Raw genomic sequence first — 11,132 nt, 5'->3', positions numbered from 1 at the left:
GAGGCTATTATATTACGACTATTTTTAACTTTAAATATACACCCTGCCAACTTCCAGAAGCAGCAGCCACCTCTTCAGTGCACTCTTGGGGATCAATTCCTGTCTGTTGGTATTTGGTCTTTAGGGATGATGTTCAGGCACCTGCAGCATCTGCTTAGGGGAGTGTCCCTTGGGCTTACAGTGGTATCAGAGGGAAATTTTCATTTCTCATACACTGAATTCCTGTGGGGAGGGAGAATTGTTGAAGTAGCTTTTTTGTTTTTTTTGGTTTGGTTTGGTTAAAGAAGTGAGGAGTGTTCAACAAGGGAGGGATATAGATAGATCACGTTAGTTACTTTCTCTTGTCCTGATTGGGCCAATGTTGGGTCGCATCCCTCACAGACCCTCTTGGACCGGCCCAGAGGCATTCTCTCCTGACAGCAAACCATTGCCCGCATCTGGCACAGGACCTCCCTCTCACTCAGACTTCTCACTTCCAACGTGGTCTTAGGAGGGCAGAAAAGAGTGTGTGGACCCCCGGCACGGCCTCCAAGGAAGAAGCAGCCGGGGAGGCTCCTTGATTTGAAGGCTTTGCAAAGGCGTGACTTCTGAGTGCGCCCAGAGCCCTACCCTGGACTGGGGAGAAGGTTCTGCTACCAGGAGTGTTCTCTGGCTGGTGCGCTGCTGGAGACACCTAGCTTACCTAGGAAGATGTCAGGAAGTGCACCGCGATTAGATCTTCAGAGTCTACCGCGGGAGATCAGCAAACCAACGAAATACCTCTCCTGGACGGCCAGCATATACTCAGATTCTGTGTCCAGAGTAGCTAGGTTTCAAGCCCAAGGGCTTCTGTGGGTGCCTGTCTTGTGCAGCGGCTGCCATGACCCTCACATTCCTCCCTTTCTGCAAGACCCTCTGCTCCCCACACAAAGGGGACAACACCTGTAAGTGAGCTCAGAGAGGAACTCAGCAGAGTGAGGACAAGTCTTTTGAAGTGGGGTGTTGGGGAATCTTCTTTCAGACACTTCTTTTCTTCCTCCGTCAGAGGCTGGGTTAACATGTCCTCTTCTATCTTGGTATGTCTCAATGTCTGACAGGAATTTCTTGGATTCGAGATGAATCTCCAGCTTTTGACTCTCACTTGGCGCTAGGAAGGTACCCAATAAATGTTTGCATGGAATTCTATAAGGATATTAGAATTCTAGCTTTGATAACTGAGAAGTCTAAGAAAAAAAGTAGAAATGTTTATAACAGCAAAGGGGGAGGTGGTAGTGGAAGTCTTGGGGACTAAGCAGTTTGCCTTACCACATTGCTGCTAGTAGCTTGGTCAGGAGTCAATTCTATCCTCTGCAGATGGGCAAGAGGACCTACTTCTTTGACCTTGGGGTTCATGTCCCTGAGATGGCAGAGTTTATATGGACAATAAGCTGTCTCTACCCATGTTCCCCATCACCTCCCTCACCTGACCAGGCTTAGGCTCCAAGCCTGAGTTTCTGAGGTGCCCATGGCTTCCTTACCCTGAGTGCATATGAGCCCATCTCACTCTAGAAAATGCCAGAATTTCCCAGAGGTGTTCTAGCTTCTAGTTGAGATACCCTATACCAGCTCCTCAGGTTCTATTTGCTGGTACAGAGATGCCAGGGCTCAGATGGACCCAGAAGTCCAGCAAACAAATTGATAAGGGCACATTTTGAGCACCCTGAATTCCAAAGCCTTAGGCCATGTGGCTTCCTAGGCTTATCCAGACACTGAAGCCCCCAAAGACCCACACTCACATGCTAACACAGACACAAACACACACACACCTTCAATGAGTCACCCTGTGGGGCTGACGCCCACCTTATTCCATCTTGGGCTTCTTAGCTGAGTGTTAGGAGAGTTGTAAAGCACCTCCTAGGCTTTCAGATGCCTAGTATTAAGGGAGTTGAATCTGAGGAGCATGTCATAGGGAGTGGAGGAAGGACCTCCTGGAGCATGAAACTGGAAAACTCTGAAGCTAATTGACCAAATTCCAAGAACACTGAGTCTCCGAGCTGCTCTTGTTACTGGGACTTTGGGTTCAGCCTTTGTTTCTATCGTGAAAAAGAGTGAGCATTTTAATTCCAGGAGAATTTGGAAAAACCTGGAAAATAGCAGGAGGATTCGTTTGGAGGAACCCCTGGTGGGGAAAACCCACCCAGTACAGTCTTAGAGCCTGACACTGGGTCCCCTACTCTGGACCCAGCACTTTGAAGGCCCTCTCTGGTCCTCATCTAGCCGCTCCTGTCTCTACCAGGTGAGAATCTTTCAGGGTCCAGGGCACTTGCCACCTGGATCTGCAGCTCCTTCCCCCGCTTAAGTCTAATACCTAGGTCCCCTGTACCGCTATTCCCTGCCCTAATGGCACTGATCTCGCTTCCTGTGTCTGCAAGACATTCCCAGGTTTCATCCTCCGAAAGGCAGCTGAGTCAAAGAGGAAGTCATTGAGCCGAAGGGGGCACTGTTTGCCCAGGTGGACGGTTCAGATAGCGCCTAGATGTGCAGTCTGGGAACGAGTGAACTGAAGAAGTCTCTGGTATAGGAGGGAGCAGACGCCAGGCAGGCAGTGGGCCGGGGTCTTCACGTGTTCTCCCGCCAATCTCGGGAGCCAGGAGCCCCCGGTATGGATGCCCGGATACCCTTAAGGCCGAGAGCTCAGAACCTAGAGAACTTGTCCTGCGACCGTGAAGGGACCAGGTGTCGTTTGCATTGGGCAGACAGCCCGAGGGCTGGAGAGGAGCCAGACCCCGGGACCAAGAAGTGTCTGAAGCACTTAGAAACGCGTTGCTCGAGCTCCCGGGAAGGTAAGGATGGTAGAGCTAGAAGAGGCCCAGGCCTCGAGTCCCCAGGTGTCTGGGAGGGGGTTTCTCACAGGAGCTGAATGTTTTAACTCCTCCGCTTTCTTAGGTCTGGTTGTTTTCATTGCGACGAGCATGCCCCGCCCGTTCCAACCCAGACCAGTAGGGTCTCCGGGACCGCACCTCCCAGCCTTCTAGGAGCGCCCGAAAACTCCGCGGTTCAGCCCCGTGGTCTTCAGTAGCTTGCAGGAGCACCCTAATTGTTTCCAAAGTCGCCTGGAGCAGTGCGCCCCGCTACGCCACCCCAGAGCTCCTGCCCCTTACGTCCTGCGCACTCATTTCGGACTCCAAGTCATTTCGTTTTCTGAACTCGGATTTGGATCCTGCTGGGAATGGATCTCCCTGAAAAACCAGGGATTTAGATTTCCCAATGCAAAGAAGAATTCGTGACTTAATTACCCTCACGTGGCTGCACTTCCCCTTTGGTTGGCGGGTATGAGTGAAGGGATGTTGCTGCTTCAAAGGCAGTTATTTTTCTTTTTCTTTTTCAACCCCATTCGGGGCAAAGATTCCAATCTTCTGCCAGTTTGAACTGTAAGGGTATCTCTAATCCCGAGAAGGAAGGACGGGGGAACCCAAAGAGTCGAGGTACGCCTTGCCCTGCCTCTTGGGCTTTCTAAAACCCGCAGGGACGCTGAGATGCCTTGTTAACCTCACCGGTCTCAGCCCCTCAGTTCAGTCGTTGGCACTATAGGCACCAGGACCCGTGCAGGCTGACAGCGAGAGAGGGGCCAGTAGTGCGGAAACACCCTCTGCCTTCCTTCCTTCGCTCGCACCCCTTCCTCCTCCGTAGTGGGTCCGCGGGCCGAGCAGCAGGACAGGAGGCTGAGAAGGGCTAAGAAGGCTGGAGTGAAGGACACAGAGAACTTGACCTCGCATGTGCCAGCTCACCAGCAGGTGTGATGAGGCCAAGGGGTACCCCGTGTGTGTGCCGCTGCCTGCGTGATCCTAAAAAGCTAGTGGGAGAACCAACCCTCAAATAGAGAAACAAGAAAAGATTTTTAAACCTCACACGAATTACTTTATGATATATGATAAACGTAGCAATTTGATTCCATGAATAAGGTAGTTTATTTAATGAATAGAGCTGGTATATTTTACTATTGATTTAGAAGAGACTCAGTCCCTTGATTCTCAGCATATACAAAAGTAGGTTCTGTATTTATTTTAGATTTTTAAAAAATCAAACCTTTAAAGAAATATTAGGGGGAAGTATTTTCTAGGCTTAAAGAAAAAAATTTAAACTAAACAGGACATTTTCCTACGGTACACTTTATGGTAAACTAATCAGGCTGTATCTTTTACAATTTTAAACGTACATAACCCTTAACACAGCAATCCAACCTTGGGACATCTAGCATACAGAAGTAAAAAGCACCTGGACCAGAGGAAACTGTAGGGGGAAAATGTGATTCAATGGAAAGCCATGCACTGTTTAGGGCCCACCTTTCCAGTTTATTTGATTTTGATTCTTTGTGCGCTCTGAGGCTTTCTTTGCCTTTGAGCTAATTTATAACTCTGTAAATTGTAGATAACTGAGAGCAATGCAAAATAATTCTTGTCTATAGACATGTAATATATCCCATCCCCTGAAGGGTCAATTGAATTCCCTCCTCAGCTAGGAAAGAAGGCAATTTTGCCTCCATTTACACATTCGTTTCACTATTCTTCATCTATAAATATGCATGGTCTTTGTCCTTCGAACTGGCTTTGACACCGTTGCCTTATGAGTTAAAAAAATTTGCATATCTATGAAAGTCATGATTTTACCTTTTTTTTTGAGAATTATTCTTTAATTAAACAACTACAGTGGCATTTGTGGTGGTAAAGCAAAACCAAATATCAAAAACTGACTCTCAAATGATAGGGGAATGGTTAAATGGCTCATAAAATTGCCAGTTAATGGAATGAAAACAATAAAAATCTATGTGATCCCGTTGAAAGGTGTTTTTATATCTATATCCACTTACAGTAGGATCTCAATTTTATTTTTAAAAAGGAAAAAATATTAGTGTATGTGTTACTGTGTCCAAACTTGCTCTGCTTGCCACATAACAGGCAAATAAATCAGGAGACGAGGTGTTGAGCCAAGGAATGGTAACTTTATTTGGAAAGCAGGTTTCTGAGAAGATGGCAGACTAATGTCCTAGAGTAACATCTTATCAGGGTCTGGATGCTAGCTTTTTTTATAGAACAGAGAGGGGGAAGAGGTGAGGAAGTAAAGTAAAAGGCCATAAATCTTGCAAAATATCTCCTGGTTTTTGGCCATCCTCAGGGAGGGACTGTGTTAATTTCTTCTTTTCTGCAGCCATTCACAGTTGGGCAGGGTCAGGGTGTTTCCCTGTGAGCTGAACAAAGGCACTTTAGTGTAATATTCAGGCAGAGGGGCAGGGTTCCCTGAGGGAAGCCATTATATATGCCTATAGCTATAGGCAACAGCCTTTTAGTGATTATAGTAACAAAAAGTAATGGAGAGCAAAGGTTAAAGTAAAAGAAACAGATCCAACATGGAGTCAGATTTTGTTCTTCCCTGTTCTATGTGTATGCCTGTATTTTTCTATGAGCATAATAAGTTGTGGACAGATACACACTACTAATGTTTTTATCTCATGTTGAGGTGAATTTGCTTAACATGGGGTTTTGTGATTAATCCAGGTTAATATGTATAAATATATATTCATGTATAGTATATATTCATCTATATATGTCTTATATGTATATAAATCTTTTGGGTTGACTGTTACAAAGACCTTATATAACTTTTGTAATTTATAAAACTCTTATTAAGATTTGTTTTATAAAAAAATACCAAGATGTCTCCTGAGGAACATAAGAGAAATCTGGAAAAAGATACACTGATATCAGAATAGAGAAGCTAATTGGTGGGAAAGACTTAGGAGTCTACAACTGTCCCATATGAGATCTTAGTGTGGAAAAATGTTGTTACAAATCAATGTTAGACTGTTAAATAAATTATATTGGAAAAACCAGCTAGCTGATTGAGGGGAAATTGGATGACTAATTTACTGCACAAACTAAAATAAATTTAAGATGATTCAAGGCATAATATTTTGATCCTAATAATGAGTAAAACATGGGTCAAGCCAGTAAAATTAAGGGGAGATTTCTCACTTGGGGTTCCTCAAGCACTAATAAGAGATGACTAGATCAATACACAAATAACTCAGAAAAGCAATGCAGAGGAGAAAAAAATGTAAACTGCCAATAAACATGAAACTTTTAAACTTTCACTAGCAATCGATTAAATGAAAACTGAAAAAATAACCAACTAGGAGACATCACTCTCAGTTAAAAAATTGTCCAAAATGATCAATGTCGATAAGGATGTGCTGAAACTGACACTGACATTTTGGGAGGCATGCAAACCAGTATTATCTTTCAGAAAGGCAGTCTGGCACAAGGGGATAATTATACGGAAATGTAATTGTGCATCACAGAGGTTTCAATTCCAGACTTTTAAAATATAATACATACAAAAAACTGCAAATAAAATCCCTAGAGGCTTGTTTACTCAGAATTCTATGTATCTGCCCATAAGTGAGGTAGACCTACATATAAATAAGTAAATTATGAGTAAAATAAGTACATTATAAGAAATATGGTATATAAATGGCAAACCAACTAGGCCACAGCATGTTTCTGTTAGGAGAGCTCAGACTAAAGCACTTCACAGCAGGTTCTTTCCTGGGAATGACCTCTTATGAACCTCAAGACTCACGGATTGCTCTTGGAAACGTTTGCATTTAATCAAAATGTTTCTTCTCTATCACAAACTGAAACTGAGCCCCTCTAAAATTTAGTTCCCTTTGTGAGTTTATGATTAAGCTCTCTACTCAAAACTTTATTCCCTTGTTTGCCTCTTCTGACCTCAATCATGTGTTAACTGAACACTAATCAAACAGAATCAGATGACTACAATTGCTATTGTCTATAACATCATTAATGTACTAAAATTGCTGTTGTAGATATCATCATTAACACACAAACTCAGATTGTTTCCCCAGAGCAGCATGAGCTCACAGATCCCGCAGGTGGCTAGAGAATTGTAAACTGGAAACATCCTGACTTCTACAACTATGCTTAGGAGATGTCACAAGACGATGATTAAGTCCAACTTTTTTTTCTTCTTTAAAAACACTCCCAACTCAAGGCCAAGTTGGAGCAGATCTGAGGCTTGTCTCCCACTCCCTTGCTTGGCGCCCTGCAATAAACCCTTACTTTACTGCAAACATCGGCTGTCAGAGTTTGGCTTTCTGTGCTGCAGTCACAGGAGCCCTTGCTCAATAACAAAACCACATGCAAGTGACTTAAAAGTTACGTTGAAGGTAACGTTGAAGACTCTTACAGGCTTAGCAAATCAGGTATTATTTATTTATTGCTTATAAGACACTGGAGAGCTAATATTTGATGATCAGATTTACAAAGCCTGTTGGAAATGGGACAGGCTGGAGCTAAGGGAACCAAGGAGGAGAATTAATTAGAAAACGTGAGGCCAGAAAAAGCAAAGTGTCTGCTGGAACAGAAAGGAGAGGAATAAATTCAAGAGCTATTTCCAGGATAGAATAAACAAAACTTAATGATGGATTCAGATGGTGGTGATGGGGAAGGGTTGTATAGGTAGACTTTAAATAAAAAGCCTTATTGAAATCATCTAGAAACAATGGGGATGAAGGTCCTCAACTGTGATCTCAATGAGTGAAGTCCCAAAAGTTCTATCCCCTTCAACCATTTCCATCCACCAGCAGCAACCACTGCTTTCCTCAATGCCACTTTTCCACCAGTCACCTCCACTGGGGCTTTTTACCTATATCTTCCAGTAGTTTCACCTCCTTAAATTCACTCAGTTAATAGCACAGTGAGCCTTCATCATGATCTCCCATCTTAACATTCCCAGTCTCTGAGCTGTTCCTCACCATATTTCTACTTCACCCTTAGAAGGAAAGGAAACCACCCAGTTTTCTCTGTTTTGTGAGGGCCACAGGCTTGGAAATTACCTTATCAGTACTTGTTTAACTTTAGTTCCAGGACTTTGGTGGCTCAAGGCTGAGGGGAAGCATGGGTGGGGGTGGAGGGCAGGGCAGATGACCAGCAGGAGTTGGGTGCAGGGTGGGGTACCAGTCTTCAGACTGGTGGGGTCGAGCAAAGGAACCACCACTAGAGGGCTGAGAGGGACGGGCATGGTTGTAGGGGTGAGGGAAGCAGGTCATTGAGGGAGGTGGTGTTGGGTAGGAGTAGGGGCAAGCAGGGCGCTCAGGCACGAAACCGGAGAAGGTGGCAGGAGACAGATGGGCCAGTGGCTGGAGCAGTGACCTCTCTTGTTTCCTCTGCTTAGCTCTGCGGTTCTGGAACCAGACCTGAGGAGGAGGGAGAATAGCCACATCAGAGCCTCTCTCTCAAATAAGTGGCATTGTCATATGTGGCTATAGACGTATAGGGCATAAGACTCCCCCACATCCCCAGAGGAAGTAAAGCTCTTGCAGAAGGCATAGTTGAGCCAGGACTAGTGACAAAGCAAGACCCACACCATTCCCCCATTCCATGTCTAAATTTGCCCTGCTACAACTTTGGGTGAGTAAGAAATGTCAACTTGTAAAAAGAAAGAGATAAACATGACACAGTGGCATTTCACCTCCACAGAGAATGGGAAATTTCCTCTAGGGCTATTAGAGACTAAGACTATGTGGATGAGTTTAATTGTTACAGACCGGGTTAGATTTAGGGTACAGTTTATTCTTAAGATTAACTAACTCTACGGTTAGAATTGAGCATCAGGTTGAGTTTCAAGGCCATGGTTAGGGACAAGGTTACATACGTGTGTGAATAGTTAGGATTGAATTTCTGTTGGAGTTCACATCACTGTTAAGTTTGGGGTTTGATATTGAAATTCAAGTTAGATTAGGTTAGCTCCAAAGTTAAACTCAAGTGACATTCCTGATGTGGATGAGGTTATGCTGACTGTTGGGTAAGACTCTGTTCTGGTGAACATTTGGGTTAGGGTTATAGGGCCCTGAGAATTTATGCCCCAGTAGTTGCCAATCACCGAATCTGCATTTCTTCAGGGGATGGTAGGGGGAGGATCCTGGGCCATCACCTGGATTCTGGCCTCGCTGAGGCCTGTGTCCCGGGCGAGGCCTTCTCGGGCCCAAATGTCAGGGTACTGGTCCCTCCCAAAAGCTGACTCCAGCTGTTCCAAGTGCGCTGGACTGAAGGTGGTGCGGTGGCGGCGCCGGGAGTGTGGGCGACCCCTCTGTTCTCCTTGCGAGCAAAGACTTGGTCTCCCCACTCTTACACCAGAGAGGTTCCTGTAGGGCTGAGTGCTCATGTCTGAGAAGGAGGGGGGAGGGAGAGTTTGCTGCCGCATGGACCACCCATCCATCCCAGACCACATATGCTGGAACTCCCAGATTCTACTAAGACCCAGTGTGTTGCTCATACACTCTGCCCTGACCAGAAATTCTTCAGCTTTCAGAATTAGCTGAATCCAGCTCAGCCTTGGCCCTGCTTCACTTCTGAGTCCCCTAACCCATGCTGCCCTCTCGACATGAAGTCTGCCCCTCAGGCTCACTTGTCCTGAGCACTCACGCTCCCTCTGCCTCACTTCTGCAACTTGTGCCCACTACCTATTACACACCCCCGGATGCATCCGCATGTAAGGCCTGCCCCTCCATAGCCTTTCACCTCTCTCAGCACACATACCACCTTCTTGGGTCTCACCCTGTGGATCTCCTATTCACTCTGACAACCTAACAAACTGCCCAGGTCTCTCTGTCTAAGACTCTTATGAGTTGCTCCCTGCTCTCATGGTTCACATGCAACTGAAACCTTTATATTGTTCCCATTGTCCTATTCCCTCCACCTGGGAAGATGAAACATTCCTCACTCTTCTACTCAGACACACCCTCCTCACACATACATTTCATCTTCTCCCATATCCCAGTCCTGGCCTGGCCACCAGGCTGCAGGAACCTGAGCTCGTGGGAAAGGCTTGCCTCTTCTCCCTACAGGCTCACTAAGCCCCCACACTAATTAGTCTGAGAGCCAGCTGGGGAATAGAGAACAGGAGCAAAAGGAAACACCTGGGAGGCACACAGAGAGAAAAGATATCTGGAGGATCCCATCCCCATGGGGACCCAGTGAGTAGTCCCTACCCAGTGCTCACTGTCCACCTTAGCCCCCTGCTCTCCTCGGACCCAAAGCCCTGGACCCTCCAAATCTCTTCCTTGGAGAAAACAGTGCAGTGGGCAAACTGAGGTCAGGAGTGAGGAGACAGATTTCAGCTCTGCCTCTGCCCGCTCCTCATCAGTCAGGGCCTCAGTGTGCCACTCTGTAAAGCAAAGGAGTTGTATCACCCCATGTTTTCTAAGATTCCCTTGTTTTAAACATTCTAGGATTCTGGTTTTTTATTTCTCCTCTTCACTCTCCTCGTGGCGAACCATCGGCCCATGGAGCCTGGGCATGGAGCATGCACACCTGCTGCTTCCTCAGGACCACCCCAGAGATTCACTCACCCACCATGGAGGTCAAAGTCCCAGCGGCTGCATAGTCCTCGGGCCAGAGACTGCTGCAAACTCGCCCCTTCTTTTGTTTACCCTGCTCACTCTTCCCTTCTGCATCCATGGTTCACAACAAAGACCAAAGACAGCCCAGTCTTGTGTCCCTGAGTCTCTGATTCTGGATCAGTCTTTCTCTGTTTCTGTTCCCCTCTATGCCTTGTATATCACTGCTTTCCCCCTGTTTATACCTCTTTCTGAATCTCTCTCCCTGTGTAGCTATAGATAGATTTTTTTCCCCTCTCTCCTTTTTCTAACTTTTATTTCTATGTCTAATTCCCCATTCCTTTGCTTATCATCTCATTCTGCCTTGTCCTCACCCTATTTCTCTGTCTTAGTCTCCACTTTTCTCCCCCTGCCCTTTCTCTCTTTGGGATGCTGTTCTCTCCTTTTGCTCTCAGCTGCCTACTTTCCCAGCTTGCAATCCCACACTAACTCTTTCTCCCTGAGCCTTGGAGGAGTGACCTGTTCCTCACCCCTGTGGGCCCATCCAATCATTGCCTGGTCACCAGAGCCCTCATCATCAGGGGAGGATCACAAGCCGGATGAAGGAAGGTGCTCTGTTGGAGGGTCCAGGGACTGGGGCCAAGAGCTCATATTCCCAGAGGACCAAATTCTTTTGTCCTGTTAAATCGCCTCCTGGGAGCAGGCAGGGGAAGGAAGAGAAAATACATTCCTCTTAAGACCCCTCCTCAGAACCTCATCA

General features: G+C 46.1%; 1 protein-coding gene across 1 annotated transcript; it reads right to left on the bottom strand.

Annotated features, from left to right (window-relative positions):
* Positions 1-7,232: 7,232 nt before the first annotated feature.
* PROP1 (PROP paired-like homeobox 1) lies at positions 7,233-10,860 on the bottom strand. The gene is made up of 4 exons (XM_029218632.1): positions 10,385-10,860; positions 8,968-9,200; positions 7,871-8,230; positions 7,233-7,327 (listed from the first exon to the last, which is right to left on the bottom strand). The coding sequence occupies exons 1-3, from the start codon at positions 10,491-10,493 to the stop codon at positions 7,892-7,894; spliced, it is 681 nt and encodes a 226-aa protein (XP_029074465.1). The 5' UTR covers positions 10,494-10,860; the 3' UTR covers positions 7,233-7,327; positions 7,871-7,891.
* Between the last annotated feature and the right edge of the window lie 272 nt (positions 10,861-11,132).

This window comes from Monodon monoceros, unplaced genomic scaffold (assembly GCF_005190385.1).
Source record: "Monodon monoceros isolate NGI ecotype Baffin Bay Population unplaced genomic scaffold, NGI_Narwhal_1 Super_Scaffold_12, whole genome shotgun sequence".
Classification (NCBI taxonomy): domain Eukaryota; kingdom Metazoa; phylum Chordata; class Mammalia; order Artiodactyla; family Monodontidae; genus Monodon; species Monodon monoceros.
The sequence above is the reverse complement of the archived record's forward strand: the minus strand, read 5'-3'. Positions and strand labels throughout refer to the sequence as shown.

Excerpts from the sequence above, each read along its gene's own strand:
- PROP1 (XM_029218632.1), bottom strand. The coding sequence starts at position 10,493 with ATGGATGCAGAAGGGAAGAGTGAGCAGGGTAAACAAAAGAAGGGGCGA. Across the intron at positions 9,201-10,384 it reads GACTTTGACCTCCATGGTGG|ACATGAGCACTCAGCCCTAC; the intron begins GTGAGTGAATCT and ends CCTCCTTCTCAG. Across the intron at positions 8,231-8,967 it reads TCAGCGAGGCCAGAATCCAG|GTCTGGTTCCAGAACCGCAG; the intron begins GTGATGGCCCAG and ends CCTCCTCCTCAG.